We start from the raw sequence: 27,050 nt of genomic DNA on the forward strand, positions 1-27,050 counted from the left end.
CCCGAGTGCGTCACAAGAAGCCGAGAGTCGCTTCCAGTGAGCGAGCGTTCAGCAGCAGCGGATGCGCGATGCAAAGGATCATGTAGGATTCCACTGTTGCTTTTTGAAATCCCAATTTTTCTTTTTTCTTTTTTCTACTTTTACCGGATAGCCTGCAGACTGATACGCCAACGGAGCCGTTCATCTGGTCGCTGGAGCCCTGAACCGAGCCGGGAACTTTTGGAAAACTACAAGTCAGCCGTCGTTGATACCGAGAGGACTTTGTGATATTTCTGGCCTGACAACACTTTCGTCATGAGGTAAGAAGCTCCCAGCGGTCTTAAATATAGAGATATAGATATGTCAATCTATAAATCTATGAGTGTAAGACGAGCAGATGGAGTCAGGAGAGAAAGATGTAAGCTGAACATGTTGCTTTGTCTCTCTCTCTCTCTCTCTCACACACACACACACACACACACACACACACACACACACACAGCGGCTTTTGCAGAGCCCTGTTACCGTGTTACCGGCTCCATGTTCAGCTTCATGGACCGACAGGCTCGTGCAGCAGTCTGTGCTGCAGCTGAGGACGTGCACGGGGTTGGAATCATTCCCACTGCCGCTCCCACTCTGCACGGAACACTGTGATAATGGGGCACACACACACTCACTCACTCTCTCTGATGGGGGGTGTCCTGGGGACCGAGGCATGTGTGGCTGTTGTGTAACATGGGGGAGCCAACAGAGACTGTAGCCAAGCAGGACTCTGAGGGACAGGAGACATGAACCAGTGCTGAAGCTGTGTGTCAGTTCTAGAAGTGAAGATAGTGACACTTTGCGTGGGTCAGCTGCATGACAGGGTCAGGGTTAGCTGTGCTGGTGCTGGGACTGTCTGCTAACACTGTAGCTGCATGCTGAAAGCCTCTCAGTGGAGTCCCACGCAGTGTCCACGTCTGGAGATGACCTTGTTTCTGAAGGAGTTAGTTTGTGTTGAATGTGTCCTGAAATGGGCTGATGAGGCAGAAAGGGTTGTTTTCACTTGATTCTGTTGAACACAGCCCAGCAGCCATTCTGTCTGATGCTGCTCAGAGATGTTCAAACAGCTTCTCTGGGCGTGTTTTCCATCTGATCTAACGTAGTGTGCATGTGGACTAAGAAGTGAGAGTGCAGTGTGGACGGCTGGCCCCTTTAAGAAGAGAAAGCCCCTAATTGAATCCAGCTGTTGGAATCTGTGGAGGCCAGACTGTGTTAACAATAGCTTTGCTTGTAGTGTCCATGTCCCACAATGGAAACCACTAACCTTTCATCTCTCTCGCTTCCCTCCTCTTCCTCAAACTTTACAACAATGCTCTCATTAGTTGTTTTAAACCCTGTCCTGTGTTTTGGACTGGAGCAGGCAGGAACACCGACTGAAACACAAGATGTCCCTGCTGCCAGTCACAGGGACAAATGAGCGCCCACTGGGGAGCTACGTGTGTGTGTGTGTGTGTGTGTGTGTGTGTGAGAGAGAGAGAGAGAGTGAGTGGCGGCCCCAGCTGCTCAGAGCTGACTCCTGCAGGACACTTGGCGCTGTGTTAGTGCGCTGGCCTCTCCAGGGTTTCCCCGGGGTCTTAAAAAGTCCAAACTTTCAACATTTTAGGCCTTAAAAATTCTAAATCCGCTGAAGAATTGTGTTCTAGGTCTTAAATAATTTTAAACAGGTCTAAATTGTCTCATTAAAATGCTCCCGCAGCTCTCTACAATGTTTTTTTTTATTCTGTGGTGTTGTAGTTCTTTCTTTCCCCAAATAAAATTCGCTGTATCACGGCTACAAATGAGACCAACATGCAACTTATATTGCAGCGGAGTGCAAGGCGGCGTGAGTCTCTTTCGGAACAGATTTTATTTGTTTTAATTCATGAGCTATGGGGAAGTGTAAGTTTAGCGATGTTTCCGGACTCTGACATTGACGTTTCTTTATTTTTTTATGTCGTGATAAAGGTCTTACATTTCATTTATAATGGTCTGAAAAAGGTCCTAAAAAGTCTTAAATGTGACGTGGTGAAACCCTGCTGTAACAGGCAGCTTTTTTCACCTGAACATGCGGGGACTTTGGCCGCTGTCAGCGGACTTCGCTCCCACCACTGTGCTCAGAGGAATGGATTGAACCGCTCCACTCTGCCGTTCTCGTAGCTGCCTGTGAACACCCATCAGGAGTTATTGGTCCACTGGCTGTCCAGCACACGCTGCTGGTGTTCAGCATTATCGACCCGTTTCAAAATCTCCCCAGTTAACCTGTGATGTGTTCACACAGCTGACTCGTGTAGCACACAGCTTGTACAACCCAAGTCCATTAGTTTCCATTAACAGCTGGCTGAACTGAGAGAGGTTTGAATGAATGCCATGTCCGGAACAATAGTTCGGTCTGGCAATCAGAGCTTCCAAGGTCTTTAAAAAAGCAATTTAAAAACTCCAATAACTCAAAGTGGTGCTTGGGGAACCATTGCTCTTATGGTTTGACTTACTAAGTCAACTTTAAAGACCCCACACATTGTCCCTCATTTTGCCTGAGTGGACGTGGTATGAGACTGTACTGGGACATCTGTGTGTTAGTGTGTCTGCTTCACAGCTAGTCCTGAGCACAGGGAGTCCTTCATGCTGCGCTTCTCTTCAGACACTCGGCAGACGTGTGTTGGCTGCTGGTTGGAAGGTCAGAGATACCTGGCTGCAGCACATTCCTGGACCATGAGCCGGAGGATGGATATGTAGGGTGGTCAGCTAGTTCCTTGCGCTGTGTCAGACGGCACGTAGCGCTGATGTCATCTTATCTGGGGCGGTTTGATAAGCAGCATGGTCAGGGTGGCGGGCTGTGAAGTGTCATGGTAACGGGCCTTGACAACTGCTGACAGGCCTCGTCTCTCTCTCCCCTCAGATGAATGACAGGAGCTGAGTCTCTGAGACTCAAGGCGTATCTCGAGTTCTACTGAGTCTGAGCTGAGTCATGGTAAAGCTCTTCTTCACAGGACAGATTAAGAGATTGTTTTATCGTTATCAAAAGTAGGACTTCATCACGAGCTCCAGAAGAAAATCTACTTTCTGTTCTTTCTTTATGATAGAATGTCCATCTAGATATCGTATTGACCAGAATATAATACGACCCTGATTATAAGACGACCCCTTCTTTTTCAAAACAAATTTTTGGAAAAATACTTTTTGAAGATCAAATCCCATTTTAATAAAGACATCTGTATGAGTGTTTTTTCTTAAGTTAATCACAAAGTGCTGAGGGCAAGCGCTGGGCAAGACTAGACCTCCGCCGCAAACACATATTTACTGCTTATTATATAAATGCCATATTTATTGGCTATTTGGCGGTTGTTTGAGGACTCTGCTGCATTTATCACCATAATTTTAACGTTAATCAAAACGTTTTATCATTTCTTTGCTAACTTTGCGTAATTTTGAGCTGCTTTGTTCGGGACGCTCAACGTGTCTCTGCATCTTTCAGGCTTCCTCGCTCTGTTGGGAGTTTGGATTGAGGGCTTTGGTCATGAGAGGCACATTCAGTTTACCGCTATTTGCCATCACCTGTTGTTGTGAATGTTTAAAAGTCTAGACCCCGCATATAGTACGACCTCGATTTTTCAGATATATTCATATGAGAAGAAACCTGTCATATATTCCTGAGACAGGCTGTGCAACAATGGTAGCAATAATATCACATCCACATAGGGTTAGTAGTGTACAGCTGGTAAAAAGATAGATAGAGAGCGAGATATATATACATATACACACACATTAGGGCTGTCAATCGATTAAAAAATGTAATCTAATTAATTACATACTCTGTGATTAATTAATCACATACATAATTAACGGTGCCTGAACCGATACTTTTTAAGAAAGTAAAAAAAGAAAAGAAAAAAAAGGGTACTAAACAACAGTTGGTGACATTAAAGAACGGCTTGTTTATTGCTAAGGCCATATGGTCACAATGAAATGATTTGATAATAATGTATAACAATAACTTATTTCACTAGTAAATTGAACGACAAAAACAACCACCAGATGGTAAAGGACGTTTACAATAACTTCAAATGCACCACGAGGCTGTAGTTTACTAGTTTCATTGAACGCACCGTCTGTGTCGTTTCTCCGACAGCAGCTGCAGATTGTTACATCCCGGTGTTGAATCCTCTACAGTAAAACACAGTCACACTTTACACCGTTTAGTGTTAGCTGTCAGCATTTTAACCGTGTTTAATCAGCTACTAGCTAGCGGTAGGCTAACATTAGCTGCTGTTGAGTATAGTGTTAACTAGCTAGTGGTAGGCTAACGTTAGCTGCTGTTGAGTATAGTGTTAACTAGCTAGCGGTAGGCTAACGTTAGCTGCTGTTGAGTATAGTGTTAACTAGCTAGCGGTAGGCTAACGTTAGCTGCTGTTGAGTATAGTGTTAACTAGCTAGCGGTAGGCTAACGTTAGCTGCTGTTGAGTATAGTGTTAACTAGCTAGCGGTAGACTAACGTTAGCTGCTGTCGAGTATAGTGTTAACTAGCTAGCGGTAGGCTAACGTTAGCTGCTGTTGAGTATAGTGTTAACTAGCTAGCGGTAGGCTAACGTTAGCTGCTGTTGAGTATAGTGTTAACTAGCTAGCGGTAGGCTAACGTTAGCTGCTGTTGAGTATAGTGTTAACTAGCATCACGTGGAGCGGTGTTTGTGTTGCCTGTGTCGTCTTCAGAGCATCAGAGAGAAGAGCAGACATATCAGTGGAGCCAGATGTCGGTAGCCAGGGTTGGCAGGAAGAAGATTTTTACAAGTAAACATTCTAATTAATGATCCAGGCAGAACATTCTCGTCTCCTCCTTCATTTTACAGTCCAATGGTGCTAGAACGGCTCCGGGTCAAACCTCAATATGGAATGGATTAATCTGCGTTATTTCTTTTAGCGCGTTATTTTTTCTCAGATTAATTAATTGAAATGAACGCGTTATTTTGACAGCCCATATATATATATATATATATATTAAACGCACTGGATTGCTACTCGGTATCGGCCGATACTCAAGTCAAAGTATTGGAATTAGTATCAGGAAGGAAAGAATGGTGTCAGAAGAGCTTTAGTTCTCAGTCAATCTCAATGAAGTAGTGTTTGTTGAACTCCCATGGCTCAAGATGTCCTAGCCAACAGGACTTGCTCTGTCCTATGTCTGTCCCATGCAATGCCACAGAAGTGGTAGCAAACTATGGAGTCTATCATCTTCTCCTCTTTGATCATACACACTGGTCAAAAAGCTAAGTGGACTGCTCATTTGAATAGAGTGTATTTATATCTTTTCTGTGGTATTGTCCCCATGTAAGTGCACACTGATCCAAGGTTCCCTCCAGACCAGGTGATCAATATGGTTTAATATGTATGCCAGAGACTATAGTCTTGAATAATTCCTATGAGTGGTTAAAGAGAGTGTTCCTGCTCTTCTCTGTGGATCTGAAGCTGGATCCAGCTATAATGCTGAGTGCATGTGAAGGAGGATGGGAGAGTGAAGGTGCTCCAGTGATTTCTTGAAAGTTTTTGAAAATTTTGATTGCGACTGGCTCCCCGCCACCATCTGCTCCATGCACTCCTTATCTCCTCCCTCTGCAGTCTATCTCCTCTCCACCAATCCCTCCCTAATCTCACTCTCATTTCACCTTTTGCTGCTCCTCAGAGGCCAGCTCTTTCTTTTACTTCCATCCTTTCAGCACTCACATCTCAGTGTCCTGTTCCAGCGTCTGCTGACTGACTGTTAGCAGAGGGAAAGTCAACCAGAAGGAGCAGAGTAATCACAGTGCGTCTCAGAACTACTGCTGAGTCACTGAAAGACATGACTTTGAGCCTCAAGCAGCAGTGAGTGTTACTCACTTTAATCACACTCAGTCTCCCAGCTGACCCAGTGATTTCTCTAATCTGTGTGTGTGTGTGTGTGTCACTTCATGGACACTCAGGATATTACAGACCTGTTTGTGTCCCATCTGGATGTGTCAGCTGGGTTAGGGTGTTCCTCTGTTTGGGCCAGTTGGCAGATAAACACTTGTGCCCATCACAGAGAGACATGATGCCAGCTGTCTTTACCTGCTCAGCATTAGGAGAAGTAGTGATGCACTGATCCGACTCTTCCTGTCCCGGTAACTGTTCTGATAAAGAATCCCAACCTGATCCTACTCTGTCTTCCAAATGTGAAAACTGTAAGCTACAACCATCATGTATGTGAGCCAACAGACGGGCATTGCTATGTTCATAATGATCCCAGGAAAGAAATGAATGTGGATCATGCCATGACCAATAGAGTCCGTATTGGCACCAATATATTGATCTAGCGTATGCTCAAGAATTCCTGCATCAATGGCTCTAACAAACGTGTCCAGAAACATGTGACCATCAAGCTCTCCAAGCTGACACTAGTCAAAGTGTTGACATATAGAAGCATCAAACATGCATTCTAGATGAAGGAGATGAGAGTGTATCCATTGTTCCTGGTCCCCCTGCACACAAACACTGCAATTAGCTCTGTTAGGAACTTTAGAGCAAAAAGCGTTGTCCAAATGACCTTGATATTGCCTTTACGCAGATTGGCTGCTGGTTTTATGATAGAAACGATGTAGAGAATGATGTACCATAGAAATTTTAATATCGTTTTAAAGATGTATATTGTCATATTGCCCAGCCCTACTCTCAACATCCCTCTTCTCTGAATACCAACCGCTGCTCAGTGCAAATCAAAAGCTTGAAGCCGTTGTTTGTTGGCGCGGCTGAAATCTAAAGCTAACTCTGAGTGCACCTTCATTCTTCCAGGGTCGTTTTGAAGTGGCCGTGTTGTTTTCTGATGATTTTTATTTGTAGCTCTATGCCCAAGACCGATTTTAATAAAAGATTTAAAAACATAAGTATACTCCACTGCTCGACTGTATTTTATATTTTACGTGTTATATAAGGAATTATTAATCATGAATTCATCTCTGACGTGTGAGCTCTGTTTGTATTTGTATTCCCTCTTTATATAAATGTCTTCTGTGTTTCTTCAGATACGTAATAACACAGCAGCGTGTGATTGGCCTGCACAACGAGCCACGACTGCTCATGAGCGTGCATTTCTCCGCTTTGCCAATCGATTAGTTTGAGTCTGAAAAGTTCATTCCGGACCTTCTGGATCTTGATCTGCATCCCCAGTGATGATCGTTCATCATCATTTGTGCCTGTTCATGACAAAGAAACCGAAAACTCTGTTCAAACTACTATATAAATATTGCTCCAATAATTTAATAAAATACTAATATTATAGAAGTTATGCTCTTGAGACAAATGTGTGATTTGTGATATTGGGCTGTATAACATTTATTTGACTATTGCAGATTTATACAGAATCAAATTTAGCAATGCCATTTTGTAAGTGTTGGAACTGGATGCATTTTGAAAAGGGTTAGGGTTAACCCTAACCCTTTTCAAAATCATCCAGGTGGCCGAGCAGGACGGCGAAGGTGAAGACCCTCTGGAGGCCAAGCAGGTCGTCGAGGACTTATAGGAGGCCAGCGACAAAGGCGAAAGGCGAAAATGAAACCCTTTGTTTCAGCAGCAGTGACTTGAATCTTTGTTGGTTGAGTGAATGATCCCTTTAAATGACAGCAGTGTGTTCCAGCTTCAGATACTATTGTATCATGTCTCTGCTGCGCTGCACCTGCTGAACAGCACCACCCCAATAGTTCTGTCATCAGAAGTGGTTGTCCCGACAACACAACGCTGCTACATTGACACTCTTTGTTCAGCTGATTGTAACCTTGCTAGATCTTAAATGACAGGACAGGAGAAATAAGAGTCACAGCTCCAGGGAGTGGGGGGGCGTATAAAGGGCAAGAGGGAGGGATGGAGGGAGGGAGGCGTGTAAAGGGTGAGTTGTGAAACATGTCATCCACGTCCCAGTTGGGCCTCATTTGGCCTCCATAATGAAGTGGCCCCGGACAAACTGCTCCATCTTTGTTCCCTGCACAATAGCACTGAGAGCTCTGTGCACTGAGAGAGACAACCATCTGACACAACGGCTCAACAGGCTGGACCCGGACCCAGACCCAGACCTGGCACTGGACAGTTTATCAGTCACTCTGGCACCAAACAGACGTAAACGGAGTTAATATGCAGTAGTTCCAGTATCCCCGCCCTTTCCCATCACTTCACTTCACAATGAACACAGGTGATGTCAGTTAATTTGAACCAAGGTTATTTTTTGTATCATATCTGGTATAACTTTATTACAAACGATGTGCGTGTCTGTGTGTGTTTTCCAGTGTCGACAGGTGATAAGCAGGCAACTTGTGAGCAGCAGCATTGTGACTGTGGGCTGAAAGTTTAATCAGGCTCTTGTTTTAGGGTTGAGGGGACAGGAAGTGAAGCCCTGGCTGGCTGGCTGTCCTTTAAGGCCCTGACACACCAAGCCGACGGCCATGAACTAGTGCCGACGCAGGCTGACTGTGGCGTTGCCTCTCGTCGGCCCTCGTCACCTTTGTCTTTGCCAGAAATGAAGAAACTGGAACATGCTGCAGAGACTACAGCTGACGGCCAAGCACTACGTACGTTCTGCGCCTGCGTGAGGAGAAATAACTCTCCACACCAGCAGGCGGCAGTAATCTATTCATCATTCAACAAGGGAAACCGGATACAAACACTGCTATGATACCCCCATCTCATGAGGGTGGGAGGTCTATTACGGTCTTTATATTAAATATCACGGTATAGGATACCGGAATATTGTAATGTAATGTGTAGGTATGTAAAGATCTTTTAAAAGACATGTTATTGTTAAAATAAATATAGCTACACAAGTAGTTATGTATATGTCATATCTTATAGAGATAATGTGCAAAAATAGTTATTCTAAGCGTTCAAAGCTGTGTGGTTTTTAGAAGGAACATTCAAACGTCATTTTTGTCCAGTTCTGGCCAAAAATTGGCGACCACGGCCAACGCCGATCAGCCAAAAAAAGGCAGATGAAGGCTGATGCCTGGCGACGGTGTGGGACACACCGCAAAAACTAGGGCGACGGTCGCTCACCGTGTCTCCCCGTCTCTCCCCGTCTCTGTCTCTCTACACAGCAGGCTGCACACTGAGCTGGAGCTACATTACTCTGATGACACCTGTCATCATGATATTCTAGACTACACCATGAATGTTAGTTTACATTTGAACTTGTATGTTGTTTCAGGGTTGAACACCATTTTATCTACTAGTACAGTGCCCGTTGAAAATGTGCCTGTATTGCTGTAGCTTTCTCCTCTAACCCAAAGCACTTAACATGTACACAACTTAACTGTATACTGCTGACGTACGGTGTACTTCTACTTCATAAGAAAACATTGTACTTAGGGATGCACCGATACCACTTTTTTGAAGACCAAGTACAAGTACATACATTTTGGTACTCGCCGATACAGAGTACCAATACGGGTACTTAATAATCCCTCTGGGGTCCGAGGGTGTTTTCAGACACACAGATGGTTTTGGCCTTTTCTGATATTGTTGTCAGCAGGGGCGGGGAGTTGCTACATCGCTACAAGGCTTGATTGATTGTGGTTCACCGGCTACCAGTGTGCCAGAAAAACTGATTGCTGTCTACCCTACATGCACATGATGAAATAGGGGACATGCTGAATCTCTAGATGAGCCGCAGCCGAACGGCGCCTGATTGAACCGTGCTACAACATGTGTTACAGGTTGAGTTTTATAAAAAACTAATTACAAAAAAAACACATTCACGATTCCCTTTACCTATGCCACATAGTAAAAACCGCCTGTGACCGCACAGAAAAAGTTCTGCTTTAAATTTTTTACTTAAAGTAAAAACAGGGGCATTATCAGCACAATGTACTGGTATGGTGGAGACTTAACTCTAATATAATGCTGGATATCTAATGCATCATATTTTTATTGTGATATTTTGTGAGTAGAATCTGCAATGTTCTTTGTCAGGTAAATGTAGTAGTACAATGTTTTCCTCTGAAGTACAAGCACACACTAAGTCATTATATAGACCTACAGTTGCATCTTAAGTAGAGATGCCTCCGATACTGCCTAAAATGCTGGTATCAGGAAGTACTGCAGTTTATGCACCGATCCGATACCACGTAATAAAGCCCTAAAGAAAATCTACGTTAAAGTAGTTTATTTATGTTGTTTTTCCGTTATAACTGACTATCAAACTGGAGAATAAAAGAACGTTCTGTGGCGTTCATGTTTCACAAAGAGTTTAACCTGAGCCAGACCGACAACAAAGATAGAAATCATATCACATCCATACAGGGATAGTAGTTGTTAAAACATAATAAAATATGTTTTTTTCTGACGTTTTTGACACCTTTTTTTCACAGTTTGTTTTTGCTTTTTCCAACGTTTTAAATTGTTAAATTTTTCTTCTACCCATTTTCAGCGCTTATTTCTACGTCCCATATTTTCAGAAAGATTTTAAAGGGGTCAGTGTGACCCGAGGTCAACACAAGGGTTAAGTGCTTTGGGTGCCTTCTGTAAGTTATTTCGGAGTTCAGTGGTGGTGGAGAAAGCTGCGATACAGGAGGCCAAGCAACCTGCCCATTCCAAACAGGCATGTTTTGTGCGTGCGTGCGTGCGTGCGTGCGTGCGTATGTATGTGTCCTGGCTGTAATAATCTCCCCAGTGAACATTAGTCAGATTACAGCAGAGGGTCCAGCAACACTGCAGCAGCAGCAGGCCATGGGCTGTATTGGCTCTTTAACCTTTGTGTCTGGGCCTAAAATGATTAGTTTGGCGAGTGTGACAGATGTTAGAAACTTAGGTAATGAAGTGTGGCCTGCCAGACCAACAGGAATACTCTCATGTTCTCCTTCTGTTATCTAGACGCTTACACTGTCTATGTATTTCATCACTGGCAACACATGAGTGAGTGCATGCTGTCTGTCTGAAGTAGGGTGAAGATGAGAGGGCTTAGTGTGGGACTAGAGCTCCCCTCTCTGTCCTGGAGCTGAGACACAGCAGCAGTCCATCCACACACCCACAGGTGTTCTTTCACTTCCATTGCCACTGCCCTTTGATGTTCCAGCTTAGGGTCAGCTGCTGAGCTGGGGGGAGTCAGTGTCTTGCAGTAGGGATGTCCAATAAGTTATTTACATTTCCCACAATCCAACAGGTGCTGATAGCCAGTCCCAGTTTCCCTCCAGCTGCACTGAGCACACTGATATTACGATCCGGTTTAGACAAGATATGCTTGACAGTTAAACAGCATTAACCTGAATGACAGCTGTCCTTTAAAGGGGAAAAATAAAGCCAAATTAAATCCTTTCCAGTGTTTTTCCTATAGTCGCTCTGCAGCGATGCACTGCCGTGACTCAATGAACTGTCTGTGGTTAGTTCACATGTCTGTAATAACAGCAGGACAGGTGAGTGTCTGTGGTTAGTTCACATGTCTGTAATAACAGCAGGACAGGTGAGTGTCTGTGGTTAGTTCACATGTCTGTAATAACAGTAGGACAGGTGAGTGTCTGTGGTTAGTTCACATGTCTGTAATAACAGTAGGACAGGTGAGTGTCTGTGGTTAGTTCAGAAGATGTAGAGATCACAGACCGTGTATGAAGATGTAGAGATCACAGACCGTGTATGAAGATGTAGCGATAGGCGTTCACCAGATCTGCTGCTGTTGCCTGGATTTGAGGACAGGATCTTGCTCCACTTTTTGCCACAACTGATAAATTAACCGGACTTCTTTCTGCAGATTGATGGTTTGATGAGTGATTGATTGATGTCCTTCAGGGTGATTAGAACTGCGTCCCTGGCAACTCTCTGTATGCATGGCAACGGTCAGTTATGCAGAATTAGCACACCGCAGAATGTAGTGATTACACATGTGTAATAATCAAATGTATTGTAGTTTCTCAACTCCACTATGACTGCATCATACTGCCAGTGTTGCTGTGTTATCAGTGTGACTGCTGTATCCACACATGGAACCTCAGGCACACTGTCACTGGCAGTAAAACCTGGAAGAGGCCTACTGTATGTGGCAGGCTATGAGGCCTCTGCCAACCTAATGCCCTGTGCTCTGCCAGGTGTGTGTGTGTGTATGTGTGTGTGTGGGGGTTTGGTTGAAGAAAGCTGACTTCTTTTTGTTATTAATGTGGCTGAGGAGGACAGGTGGCTGCTCCGTTTGTCCATCTGTCCCCTGTCCTACAGCAGCTGTCGGTCCTGTCCACTTTCTCCTCTGTGTGTTGTGTGCTGTGTGAGCAGGGAGCACAGGTCAAGGGACACAAACTACACTACACTCACAAGATAATGTTATTGTGTAGTACAATACATTTTCTCCTGTATTTTCCTTTTGTAGAAGCTCCCCTATGCCTCCTTTTTCTTTTTTTTCTTTTTTATAAATTGCTTAAATGGTTTCCAGATTTCCTCATATACTCCCAATTTGTTCTTAATATATACAGTATGTTATTCTCTCCATTGACATACATTGTGCCATATTCTTGATCCAAGCACCAACTGTAGCCTCCATTTCTCCCAGTTAAGAGCTATAATATTCTTTACCTGTAATATAGCAAAATTAATACATTTCTATTCTTGGGCTTTCAGATTGAGGTCTGTTGGATACAGGTGCAGCTATATTTTTGGGGGGTTGAGTGGAATATTCGCAGACAGGATGATCATGATTTTAGTGAACACTCACAGACACGTGCTTACATGTTCCCTGAGCCTCACTGCATTTAAAGCATATGTCAGGTATATGACGTTTGTATTTATTTAATTTGACAGGAGTTGTGTAGCTATGTCCGCATCAGCCAATTATGTTAAAGTAGATTTTCATTTAGTGTATTTAATGTCAGTCTATCATTTCCCAGAGCCCAGGTGTGTGTGTGTGTGTGTGTATGTGTGTGTGTGTGTGTATATATATATATATACACACACACACACAAGATATTCAGTGAACTATAGAAGAGGAAGAGAACTAGAATGTTGATTAATACAACTGCTGATTTTACATTTTCTGTCGATCAACTAATCGATTAATTGGCAAATCATTTCAGGTTCACAGGTGTGTGTGTGTGTGTGTATTAATCCGCCGCTGAAACTAGTCCTCAACAAATGCGCTATTCTCACCTGAGTAAAGGTTGCTAAAAACTACAATGCCCAGCTGTTTAATGAAAGTGGAACAACAGATTTGTGACTGAGCCTGAGTGCTACAGACGGAAGAACACACAGCTGGTCTCTAATGGCATCTGAAGAATAGAGCAACACTGGACTTTTGCCTTAATAGGCCTTAATAGTGTGTGTGTGTGTGTGTGCGTGTGCGTGTGCGTGTGTGTGCGTGTGTGTCCTACATCTTGCACTGAGGGTGCCAAGTCTGTTCTAATCAGCTCAGATAAAGAGAAACTCCGTTCAGCTTCTTGGTTTCTCTTTGTCTTTTTCCATCTTTTCAATTTCTGGATTTGTTCTATTTTCCCATCGTATTCCCATCACATTGACATGTTGAGAGGGCCACGTGTGACGTCCCTTCACTGTGCTGATGCAGCTTCTCACCCAGTGCAAATCACTCATGATAACCGCTGATATAGCACCTTTTTGCTCCAGTTTTTCCTCATTAAAATGTGTGTGTATAAAGAGCAGCAGCAGGATGCATTATCAGCTCTTTAGGAGATCTGTGACGAATGAACGCTGTGTAAGATACATCAGCTGTTCTGTCTCTCTCTTCCTCTTCTTTCACAGTCTCTTTGTCTTCATTCACTTCCATGATGTTCCTCAATCATCTTTTCCTCTTTTCATGCTCCACCTCGCCGTCGCTTCTCTCACTGTTACCGGTTTTCTCACGCCGGCACCAACAGATGGCTCGGAGCTCCTGTTTCACACCGCAAACATGGCCAGTTTATTAGGCTCTGACAGCAGGTGTGTGTGTGTGTGTGTGTGCGTGTGCGTGTGCGTGCGTATGTTTGTGTTGTGTTGGGCATTATCAGTATGCAGGTCCAACACTGACCAGTGCTTAAAGCCACAGCTCTCATCAAATACATAACCTTTACTGAGAACCCAGCACCACTGACACACACACACACACACACACACACACACAGACTTGAGAGCGTCTGGTGCTTCGAAGCACTGTCTGAATATTAACACTGGCTCTGCTGTTTCCTTCTCTGTGGATGATGTCTGTGAATAGAAATGACAGCTTTGAGCAACAAGTTGGCCCCATAAAATCAAAAGTATCAGTGCTGTTAGCGGGCTTCTGATTTGTAGCTTTTATAAGCTCAACATCCAATAGCTCTAAATAATCAACATTTATTTAGCGACTTAGCCAAACTACAAAACAAAATTTGCATTTCAAGATTGGTGTCTGCACGTTCAGCCAACTATGGTTTGTTAGAGAGAGAAACCGAGTAAATACACTGTCAGTCAATACACAACAACTTCCCCAGCCTCAATATATTAAACTTGATACTGTGTCCCATGATGCCGCCCCATTCGTTCCTCTAAACGTTTGTCATAGGGTGGCACGGTGGCACGGTGGGAAGCACTGCTGCCTCACAGCGAGAACCCCGGTGGGGTGGGAGGCCTTTCTGTGTGCAGTATGCATGGGGGTTTCCCCCACCATAAAGACATACATGCTGGGTAACTGCTGCCTCTGGCCTTGATGAAGGTTCTGGCATTTCCTTTGGAGTTGGTCCTTGGGTGCAGGACTATGGCTGCACGCTGCTCCTTAATAGTTAGGATGGGTTTCCTACACACTAGAGTCCTATTGAGAGTAGAGCCACTCGTATAAATTTGCCAGGCTATAGATACCAGTTTACTGCAGATAGATCTATATCTGTGCATATGCAGGCAGATGAAAAGGAAAATGGGCTTTACAAAAGAGAAAAGGAGAGGATAAGGGGAAACAACTCCAAGTTCTTTCAGAAGAAAGGTCAAACAACAGTTTGATGCTCGCATCGCGGTCCTCCCCTTGTCTGCTCACCAATACAATTCTATTCCAGTCTTGATCACTTGTCTTCCATTGTGTAGTATGGTAAGCTTCTCTCATATCTTTCCTTGATGGCATGCCTGGATAACGGCGAATACCTCAACATAAAGCAGCCATCCTAATTTTAATGTGCAATGTGCCATTTCAAATACTTACTGTGGACAAGCACATCGTATGATTTTGAGTCAGGTATTATTGGTCTGATTATTGCATAACCAGTTCAGTAGTGATTATCTTGATGGATGTGTAGCGTGGGAGACTGTCTATGAACACGGCCCCTGAGTACTGAAATACAAAACTTGGTAAAGAGCGCTGACAATACGATTTTTACAATGTAAAATGTTCTGCTTAGAATGTACCCCCCATATCAATATGGGACTCTTATACATCACAGACTGTCCCTAACCCTGTCTAAGGAATTAACAGCAGTGGTGCACCATCATCAGAAACAGTGTGTTGGTGTCTCAGGAGGGGAGGCTAGGCAGGAAAGAGTGATGGCCAGGTTTTATGATACTGGAGGCATGGGAGGCAGCAAGCTTGACTTCCATAAATATTTTCAGTAATTGAGAAAATGCAAAGCCAAGGGAAAGCCATGTGAGAAGGGGGGGGCTTTTTGTTTCTTCTGCTGATGCTTTGGCTGAGCTCCTGTTGTCTTTGCACAAACACCAACAGCACACACAGAGACACACTTACACTTATCTGCTTATCTGTTTGCTAAGGCTTAGAAACATAAGCAGGGAGACACAGAAACACTATACAAACCAAAGACAGTTGAATGGATCACTTTAATGAAGCCTCACAACACTTTGCAGGACGTACAGATTGCTGTGCTGTAGCAGTGCTTGTGTCTGACAGTGCAAGGTGCAAAAGGAAAGGTTTGTTTTATATTGTCAGTATTCTCACCAGTATATCTGCTGCTACCAAACATGGAGGATTCTGCCTGTAAAAGGACTTTTATTTTGTCAACCAAGGCCTTATGTAACATTCTTTTCACTCTAATCCCATACTATAAAAAACCCAATTCATGTACGCATTCTGTTAGTGTTCATGTAATATGAGAGTGTGACACTTTGTGAACATGCGACCAAAAGGTCCAAGCAGTGATGTCACCTCAAGGCTGAGATGTCACAGATTGTGAAAAGCAGCAAACACTTCTTTTGAATCACAAACATTGAAAGATATGACTTTACATTTGACTTGAGTTTCAGTCCAACCTGTCAGCAGGATATCTCACACACTGATCAGTGTTGGATCTGAGATTTCATTTATTGTTTCTTTTTCAGCGGTTCTGTTCTGTATTATGACTTCCTTTAAAAAGAGAAGAATGGGATTCAGTCCCTCCAGGATTTCGCAGCCTTTTTTTTAGATTGTTGCGGCCCAAAATCCCTGATTTCGCGGGAGCTTTTGTAAAAAGTTGCAATAAAAGTTGCGATGTCTTTTGTATGTTTGTTGCAATGAAGTTGCGGGAGACTGTGAAAGTTGCAAAAGAAGTTGCGAATTTTTTTGTATAGTTCTTTAAAAATAAAAATGAAACTTGTTTCGGGGAGAATAAAACTACTCTGGGTTGAGTTTTCCTAGGAACCAAAAAGACTCAGGATGCTGTAAATGTTGGTAAAATATGAAAATGGCTGGTGGATTTAAGACAAAAAATAATAATTTATTGAATGACTCAAATATGAACATATCTGTCAGTGGCTTGTTGATCTTGACATTGTTAGTTATTGTCCTATCCTGGCCTGGGACACACATTCATACGGTTTAATAAAGTACTTATTGGACTTTAACTTCTCAATAACTTACAATAACGAGAGTAGCTGTCCTCAATTTAGGTCATCGTGTCGTCTCATCTCCGGTTTTTCCTGCATCCACCGTTTGTGATTGTGTGTGTGTGTGTGTGTGTGTGTGTGTGTGTGTGTGTGTGTGTGTGTGACTATGGTTAACTGCTCCTCAGATCTCTGCAGGGTAAATCCAGACAGCTAGCTAGACTATCTGTCCAATCTGAGTTTTCTGTTGCACGACTAAAACTACTTCTGAACGTACACATGTTCCACCAAAACAAGTTCCTTCCTGAGACTATTTAGCAGAGACACCATGGCTCCGTCCGGAGCTTAGCACCGCCCAAGACTATTGTGATTGGTTTAAAGAAATGGCAATAAACCAGAGCACGTTTACCTCCCATCCAGGAATGCTGTGTGGCGTAGCCAGACCCTCCTCCAGCGCGCTTTGGAGGAGGGTCTGACAAAGCGAGACTACACGGTATCTGCAAACACATACACACATACAGCCTACCAGTAGGTTTATGATGTGTAATCTCATCTGACCCCAATCACAACACCAAAAACCACTGCAGGTATGGAGGCCCAGCAGGATCAATCTGTTTGCTTTAAGGTTAACTGCCGTGTTTCTTTTATTCAGCAGCAGAAAACATGCCCAGTAAACGGGGCGCCAGTGGGAGGATGAGCTGAAATGCAAAAGCGGTTTCTTGTTAAGAAAATAATGAAAGGTTTCAAAAGGGTGAATGAAATAAAAATTACAAAACAGTTTACAGTGTAAACAGAGGAAGCTGAACAAATCTTCCTTTTTACTGTAAACAACCTGTTTTAGAATTATTTTTTAAAAGATAATTTTTTCATCATTTTAGGCCTTTATTTGTGACAGGACAGCTTAGACATGAAAGGGGAGAGAGAGTGGGAATAACATGCAGCAAAGTGCTGCAGGTCAGGATCGAACCCACAGCCGCTGCGTCGAGGACTGAGCCTCTGTATATGGGCACATGCTCTACCAGGTGAGCTACCCAGGCATCCCCATTTTAGATTATTAAGGCTATTTGTTCCCCTGGAACCAACCAGATTATCACACGAAAGGCTCCATGGTTCGCATGAAACGGACCAAACTGCTCAGGTGTGAAAACACCTTTAATGAGTATATCATCCATGTTGTGCATGTATGTTTAGACTTTCTGTAGCTCATCGTCTTACACGTCTGCAGATGCCATCAGCCTTGTTATGGCAGCTGTCTGTAAACCCCCTGAAAGTCCTAAATAAAACCCCAACACACCCAAACAGACGCCTCTGTGAGTGCCATTCCTCAGGCTCAGCACAGAACGGCTGCAGAGGTGGCAGGGGCCCCAACAAACTCTTTGTTAACATAAGCAAGTAGCATGTCAGTGGACTCTTATTTTGCTCGAGAGAAGATTTTAACGCTGTGTGTGAGTCAACATGAGCAGGTCCTTGTCCTCTTCTGATGAACCTAAAAGACATATATAGCGATGTATTTCTTTATGTTTGTCTGGTGTTGATTTTGAGCTGTGAGGGTATTAAGGCTATTGCTGTATGCAGACAGAATGAGAAAGACATGAACAATAGCATGAGAATGTGATTACCTTTCAGTTTAACCATCACGCAGGCGGTCCATAACATATAGCCCAGAGCTATCTGACAGGAGTATGGCATTGGAATTGCCCTCACGCCACCAGCAGCTCAGCAGTTTCCTGAAGATACCGTTCAGACAGAAGCGTTAATGCTGTGGATTACTCAGGTCGAATATGTTGAAGGCTTCTGTTATCTTACTGGAGCGGCTGAGATGCATTAAAGCAGCTTTAACTACTTTAATGAATAAAATATATATTTAACACAAGAAATAATGAGGTTTGGTGAGTCAGATAACTCCATCAGCATGTTCTGATACTGTATGTCTCTGGTATCGGACCAATCATGCAAAGTGTTCAGCAAGTGAGAGTGCCTCCAGCCTGTGAGTGGCTTAATGAGTCGAGTGCTTACTACCTGTACAGTGTGCATGGATAACCCAGGTGACATCAGCCAACCAGAGTTGTGGGATTGGAATAATCTGGTGAAGTGCATGCATTACTTGATTTCTTGTCCAACTGGGGGCAGAGCAACATGCTGTAACATCAACATTAGGAGCCCATACCAGGCAGCTGCCACATGTAACTGTCTGTGACTCAAACATGTAAATTGCTCTTTCAGCTCTCATATTTTCCAGATGTAACCACATTGGAGTTTGATAAATGGGAACATATTGTAGCAACAGAGCGTTGTTACCAAACACAGCTAATGCTTTGCTGCAGATAGCTGAGTCAGCACCCCCATGCTGGCAGATCTATGTTATGTTTTTCATACACACACACACACACACACACACACACACACACACACACACACACACACACACACACACACACACTGCTTTAAAAAGAGAAACCTGGAATAATCGGTTCCTCACTCTGTGTAGCTACACACACATTTATTACACACACATTGCTCTGTTTGTCCCTAATCCTGTCAGTCCATTGGTCCGTTCCTCTCCAATAGAATGAAAAGTACATCACCATAGAGACCGCATCAATGGCCTATTAGCATGAGAGGTGAGCTGAGGAGACGAGAGGAGAGACGGTGAATGGACGGAGAGAGAATAGGAGAGAGAGAATGCAGAGTTTAGGACAGATAGTGGGAAAGAGGACATACTGAGGGAAGAAGGGGAAAAAAATGGGCTGGAGGGAAAGGGATGGATGAATGGAGTGTGTGTTTGAGAGAGTGGAAGGCGGGGGGGGGGGGTGGGGGGGTGTAAAAGAAGTGATACATTGGCTCTTTCTGTTTATTGCCATGGGTAACTGCTTTCCCTTCCTCTGCCTGTCTGTCTCTGCCTGCCTTCTTCTGCCTCTGCCTGTCTGCCTGTCCCTCTGTCTCTGCCTCTCTGCCTGTCCCTCTGTCTGTCTCTACCTCTCTGCCTGGCTGCCTGGCCCTCTGTCTGTCTCTGCCTCTCTGCCTGTGCCTCTCTGCCTGTCCCTCTGTCCATCTCTGCCTCTCTGCCTGTCCCTCTGTCCATCTCTGCCTGTCTGCCTGTCCCTCTGTCTGTCTCTGCCTGTGCCTGTCCCTCTGTCTGTCTCTGCATGTGCCTGTCTGCCTGTCCCTCTGTCTGTCTCTGCCTGTCCCTCTGTCTGTCTCTGCCTCTCTGCCTGTCCCTCTGTCTGTCTCTGCCTCTCTGCCTGTCCCTCTGTCTGTCTCTGCCTCTCTGCCTGTCCCTCTGTCTGTCTCTGCCTGTCCCTCTGTCTGTCTCTGCCTCTCTGCCTGTCCCTCTGTCTGTCTCTGCCTCTCTGCCTGTCCCTCTGTCTGTCTCTACCTCTCTGCCTGGCTGCCTGTCCCTCTGTCTGTCTCTGCCTGTCTGCCTGTCCCTCTGTCTGTCTCTGCCTCTCTGCCTGTCCCTCTGTCCGTCTCTAGCTGTCTGCCTGTCCCTCTGTCTGTCTCTGCCTGTCTGCCTGTCCCTCTGTCTGTCTCTGCCTCTCTGCCTGTCCCTCTGTCCGTCTCTACCTCTCTGCCTGCCTGCCTGTCCCTCTGTCTGTCTCTGCCTGTTCCTCTGTCTGTCTCTGCCTGTCCCTCTGTCTGTCTCTACCTCTCTGCCTGGCTGCCTGTCCCTCTGTCTGTCTCTGCCTCTCTGCCTGTCCCTCTGTCTTTCTCTACCTCTCTGCCTGGCTGCCTGTCCCTCTGTCTGCCTGTGCCTGTCTGCCTGTCCCTCTGTCTGTCTCTGCCTGTGCCTGTCTGCCTGTCCCTCTGTCTGTCTCTGCCTGTCTCTCCACTGGTTGTATGTAGTGCGCCTGTTTCAACCTCTGTTACTCAAATCTAGAGTCAGCCTCTTCATTATACCCTTAATTTGGCTTCATTAGTGGAACATTGATAGAAATGTAATTTAGTTTTTAAGACTTTTGAACTTTGTAGCGTCTCGATTGGGAAATAAAATGCCTCATTGTTGTACTCTGCAGTTAGTCTATATATTGACCTGGATTTTGGCTACCAGAGAACCAAGGTTTCGCTCCGTGTTGAATTAAAACAGCATTATTTTGTCCCAGCATAGCATGATGACAAGCGTACTGTATCTATTTGGGTCTTTGGTGATAGAAGGATGAGGAATCTGCAGACAGCTCAGGTTATTTAGGAGCTGACATACTGTAGCAGTGGCTCACACCAGTAAACATGACCGACTGGTTGGTCTGACGACAGACACCGGATACATTTTAACCTTTGACCTCCATGGTGTATTTTACATGACCTACATATTCTTTTAGGGTCAGGGCCATATGTGACTGAGTGTCACTGACACAGCGTCATTAATCACCAGTGTTGGCCTTTCTCAGGTGAATATAGCACATGCCATTCAAAGCCATGTAGGATCACAGGTTCCCTCTCCCTCTGCACCCATACTCCACTGGCCCTCAATGAATGACGATGGGGAGATTTCATCCATAGAATGGGTCTGCTGACAGTTTTCATGAAGGCCCAACATCTCTATGGATCCAGCCAGGCTATATACAGACCTCTGTACTGTATGGAACTCATGGCTCAAGAATACTGATATACTACCAACTGTGATGTTTTCACATTGAACGGTACACATTGATTGAACATTATTGATTGGAGCTCAGGTTCCACTTCTACCCTTATTAATTCAGTTGAGTCAAGGCCTCAGTATCCTTCAAACACAGCGTGTTTCCCATGGCCTCTTCCTCTTCTAAATGGCCCTTCTACTGGCTGCATCACACTGCCTTCCCAATTCCTTTCCAAGGGCACGGGTCTTTTGTATTTCTTTGCTGTCTCGACGAAATAAATTCATCATAAGCATGTGACCTGATTTGACCCTGCCCTCAAAGAATTGGAATCAGAATGCTGATGGCTGGTGTAGAAAAGGGTGTTATCTTCACAAAATACATTTATTGGCCTAATGATATTTTGAACATGACATTTTTGACAAATCTTTAAAGACACAATGCATCTCCAAAGTGAATGTATTGGTCAGGAGTCCAGTGATTTAGGATCATTATTTAATGAAGTTGGGAGACTCAAAGAGACGATGTCCAAAATCAAAGTAGCAGAGACCTACAGTAAATGTCCTGACTTTTAGTCCCTTGTATGGGTCAAGCCCCAAAAATGATGGACCCTACATTTCCCATAATGCAACCAATTGCCAACATCTTTCCAACTTCACCACCCAACACCATTTTGTCCTAGCCCAAACTGTGATAACCCAAGTTATTTTCTCTAACTGGGGAACTTACCTTCGTGCGTAAAGGTTGACACTTTAGCTAGGCCACCATGAGCTAGGTTTGACTGAGACTTGGAAGGATGATGTCACTGACTTGGGATGGCATGTTTCCTTCTTTGGTACCAGGTGGTAACATCTGTATCAGCATGAGTAAACCTCTAACAATCCCGCACATTTTCCAGGCTGATGACGTGTGCAAGTCAGAATGTCTATTTTAGGAAAGGACAGAGAGACAACCCCCAACTGTAGACCCATTGCACCCCTCACTCCCCCACACAGCTGCTCCACTTTTAGCCCTGGCTCCAGTGTGGGTGGGTGCATGGGGAAAATGAGGAGGAGGTGTTACCAGCAGACCTTGCCGGTTGGGGCCTCGCCACTGTCACTGTCCATTAAACGGCGGTTGACCTCCCCCCTCTGTCAGCCAGTCCGTGGTGGAGCCAGCCACGCAGCTGCTCACTCACTCAGTCTGTGGAGAAAGTGGACACTCCAGGAATTGGACCAAACGCCCAACAGCAGCTTCTCTTTTAGGCGGAGGTGCCGGATTCACCCGAGACGCCCAGATGACTCGAGACTCGTAAGTTTCAGCGGCTGTTTGAGAAGCAGTGGAGCTACTGTAGGATTTAGATGGCAGCAGGTGACACTATTCCCTTTCCTTAGCGTCAGTATTATCACCTAAAGCAGGTTTAGCATTTACAATCGAGGCTTCTGATTGAGGGTTAGCCCTGTGTCTCTCTTCCAACTCATATGAGGAACTAGCTTTAGCTTTTAGCACCATCCACCTATTCATTCTTTATTTGGAGCCTCTCTTACCAGATGAGAAGCTCATGCGTTAAACTCCTCAGAGTCCAATCCGAGGGAGTTATGTCTCTCTGTGAGATGACGCAGCGCTTTTGGAGCTGCTGTTGTATTTCCAGAGGACTTAATATTAAAAAGTGTATGTTTGTGGTGGTGATAGGCTGTTTGGTGCCTCTGTCATGGTAATTTCCCTAATACAGTATGTTGTATCAGTGTGAGCACTGCGGTGGAGGCGCTGCTGATTTGTGAAGTGCTACATTTCTGAAATGTAAATATCTGCTTCCTTGCAAGTCATGCAGGCTAACGCCTTACAAAATGTGTCATCCTTCTGTCTAGCTATCTAGGTTGTGTTTTGCAGCCTTAAGAGATATTTACCATAGTTCTGTCTGGTTACATGTGATGTTCAAAGATGTGTATGTCTCAATGCAGCAGAAGTAATGTTTGTATTGATCCTTTTCTCAGTGTGACGTCAAGTCCTTCATAGAGCTGCAGCGTTGACTTAGCATCTGTCTGCGTGTCACCTGTTGTCGGTCAGTTCACCCAGCAACAGTGACATCATTGTCCAGACGGGACAACAGCAGACAGAGTTATGCTCCTGTCCTGCCGTCTATGTCATCCTAGATTGTTTAGATACAATTTATATTTGAAAGTATAATCTGAATATGTCAAGCACAATGTACTAACTACACAAACTGTTTAATAACGGTCCCAGTTTTATATTGACTTAATTTGGTTACATTTGATCAGTGTATTGATTATCTGTGTCTGATCTATGTAGACAGTTTGACATGGCATAGCAGGATTTCCACAGTTGGAAGTAATAACATGAATGACTTCCAATATTTACCTGTGGTTCTTCTTGAAAGGCCTCATATTTCAGTTGTTTCTGGTTGTAATCATGCTCACTGGTGGATGCACCCACAGCAGATGGTCTATGGCCAAAACACCCAAACTGTCACCGCAGGGCCAATGGAATCTGAACCCTCATGAAACCTTTATAAACCCATTTGGGTTCAGGTTTCAGCATTTGTAACTAAAGAAAAAAAAGGTCAAAATTCAACCCCTTTCCCATCATGCACTACAAACATGAACTTGTCTAACATTCCCCTGAGGAGCTGTTTTTGAAAACACAAATGTGTGAATCAGTTAGAGCGGACATTAAACGGTATTTACCCTGCCAGCTCCCGAGTACAAAGTCTGGTTAGTGTCCGATTATGCGAACAGAGAGTTCATTGAATGATGACGTTCTATCACGCGGCTGGTGCGAAACCAGAAGAAAACAAACTTCCAAGGGTGAAGAAGAGTGATTTACACGGAGACGCCAACAAAAAAATTACTAACTGCAGAGACGGCAAGATTCAAGGAACGGCGAGAGACTCTGTTGTTTATGACTGCGGTGTAATCTGCTGAGTCATGTCCTGCCTCCTGCACGCTCTACCCAGCACCACCCCTCGCCTAAACCAAACTGAGGACTTCCAGGAAGTGAGAACGCGTCTGCAACGGTCAATCTGCTGTTGATGCTACATGTGAGGAAGGGAAACTCCGGATAATGTCCGAACCTGATTCATCGGACATTGTCCAGAGTTCATATGTGACAATGGCTTTACAGATTCAATTGAGATGTCTACTTTTTGTTGGCCGAGAAGGCAGAAGCAGTTTTGAGTGGCAGTCTAGAGAACTATTCAATGAAAGCTTAAATGATTGATATGGTATGAATGAAAGTCTAACTTTTATATTATTTTATTAGAGGAGACTGGCCATTCTGTTGGCTTTGTTATACCAGACTGATCTCATGAAGTGGGTGAATGGTCAAACACAGGACTTTCACCCAGGAGACCGGGAATCGCGTCCCGCATTTGACCCGCATGTGACTTTTCCTAAACTCAACCGTCGCTTTCTTCTTTTATTAAAGCCAACCCCGTTTTTCAATTCCTAAACCCAACCCCGTTGTTCTTTTCCTAAACTCAACCGTAGCTTTCTTCTCGCGATAACACGTTGTTCTTATGATAAAAAATAATCATGTATTTGGTATATTCATGTGAAAAAGTTTAAATGTTAAACTGCAACTGATGGGTTTCCTCTCTGGGGTAGATGTTTATAATGACGTTGTGTGATGTGTGTCCTTAATGAATCATATTTTCTCAGCTTGTAAAATGAAGGCCAATAAGTGCTTCCCTTCCTCACAGCTCTGTTGAGTGAATCACCTGCAGCACCGACACACCTGCCAGCTCACATGATGCCACTGTCGGCAGGTGAAGTCTTGCCGTTTGCCTCGGGAGAACTATGTCCGACTAGATGAACTGCTCACACGAGATAAAAGAATCGGTGCGTGGCATAAGTGTTGGCAGACAGGAACCAGATCCAAGGAGGCATTATATGTGTAAGATCTGTGAAGCCATTTCTCTACTTCTAAAAAATATCAGGGTTTGCTTCACTCCCTGGTTTCAGGGTCAAGCTGCAGAGGAGAAAGACAGAACTAGTGAAAGCAGCACGTCAGCTCCTGCTGAACACTATCAGTTTCATGTAAAATGATCCGTGAGCATCTCAGTGTTCCTGGAAACCCGCTGTGGGAGTGATGAGAGGACAAAGGCTGCTGTTTTGCACTGTTCTGTTCAGTTCTGCCATGGTGGCAGTAATAAGAAGCTCTCTGTCTATTGGATGGGAGTGTTCTTACAGCCTGTGTGTTGTGTGGGGACAGTATATCACATATTGAATGAAATGCACCATTGTTGACCATTTGTTATATAAAACGTATAAAACGTAACGTAAAAAATAATTCTATAGTCTAAAATCAGCCACATAAAATGGGAGAGAAGATAATGTTGAAAGGCTGGATGATGATGTTTTTTAATCAGATTTTGTTCTGTGTTACAACACACATCAGTTCCAACATCACGTGCACTTCCACAAACTGTCAAAGAACAAATGGGACCAATTTCAAATCAATTGTTCGAACTGCTACAAGCCTGTAGTTGATCCAGACTAGTGCAGTGCCCGTTTGGAGCGCATGGCTGTTTGGAACGGGCCCATTGGTTGGTTCTCTTTTTCACAACTTTATCTAACTCTAAGTGTGGTTCAATCAGGCCAGTCTTGGCTGCGACAACACAGGACTTTCACCCAGGAGACCGGGTTTGTAGCAGAGCCGGTGAACCACAATCAATGAGCCTTCCAGATTCCTTGATTTGTAGTTGAAAAAAGTCTCCCAGGTTTTCTGCAAGTAACTGGCTCATCTCAATTTTTCATATGTGAACAGCAACTACGAAACCAAGAAAAAAAGGAAAAAATCCTGCACTCTGCTCTTGCTATAGCATCACCTTTTATTTAGGAAAAACTAATGTTTCGGCCCCTCGGGACCGTCATCAACAGTATCCCGAATAACAAACAAAACCAGGTTTAAATATATTTCTCCCCTCCCACTCTGTGTCTCCAGGTGTGGGACAATAGACAATCACTTCTCAATGGGAGTGTCTTTCAGTCAAGACAAGACCTGTGTCATTTTGCACTCATACCGGCAAACACCAATACACCATCCCAATTAAATTGCAATACTGCATAACATAATTGCATACATACATCAGGAATATACATTGACTTGTTATCCTTTAACCTCTAAAAATATTTAGATTCATGTTTCCATGTGTGCCAATATATACACCCATTCCGTTATCACTGCTATCCTATCCATTTCATTTCTACATGCTCACATTCGTTTGAATTACAATACATATTCAGACACAAATAGATTAGCCTACTCAATACAACTTCATATCAATGCCCATCACAATGACATAGCTCGAATGCTCATCAGTTATTATAATTTCGAGTGGTTACACCATTTACACTCAATATTATTAGCACACAAATTACTTAAGTATATGCACATGCAGCCAAAGTGATCTACTGTGTACCGTCCATATTATATAAATATATAGTTCTATGTATACAAAATCAAGTTCTGTTTTTATCTTATTTTAAAGGACAACTTATTGAGATCACACATCTTCCAGGCTGACAATCAGTTTCAACATGAAGTAAAACACTATCTCAGCTGGGCACATGAAGATCTTTGCTTCTTCTTAGTTCAATTATAATTACAACATAGCCCATAGTATCATAAACAGTATATATATATATATATAGAGCTATTTCTTTCTTGCCTGCTGACTGGCCTGATGATGTCATCTACTTTCCTATATATATATATATACACACACACACACACACACACATACACACACACACA

At 44.0% G+C, this 27,050-nt stretch overlaps 1 protein-coding gene across 1 annotated transcript in view; it reads left to right on the forward strand.

Moving 5' to 3' along the window:
- The window catches only part of enah (ENAH actin regulator), a 108,735-nt gene continuing 81,685 nt past the window's right edge, over positions 1-27,050 (forward strand). Inside the window, exon 1 of the mRNA XM_078274988.1 lies at positions 1-299. Coding sequence (XP_078131114.1) covers positions 295-299 — 5 coding nt within the window. The 5' untranslated portion in view covers positions 1-294. The remainder of the gene's footprint in view (positions 300-27,050) is intronic.

The sequence above is a fragment of the Sander vitreus genome, chromosome 18 (assembly GCF_031162955.1).
Source record: "Sander vitreus isolate 19-12246 chromosome 18, sanVit1, whole genome shotgun sequence".
NCBI lineage: Eukaryota > Metazoa > Chordata > Actinopteri > Perciformes > Percidae > Sander > Sander vitreus.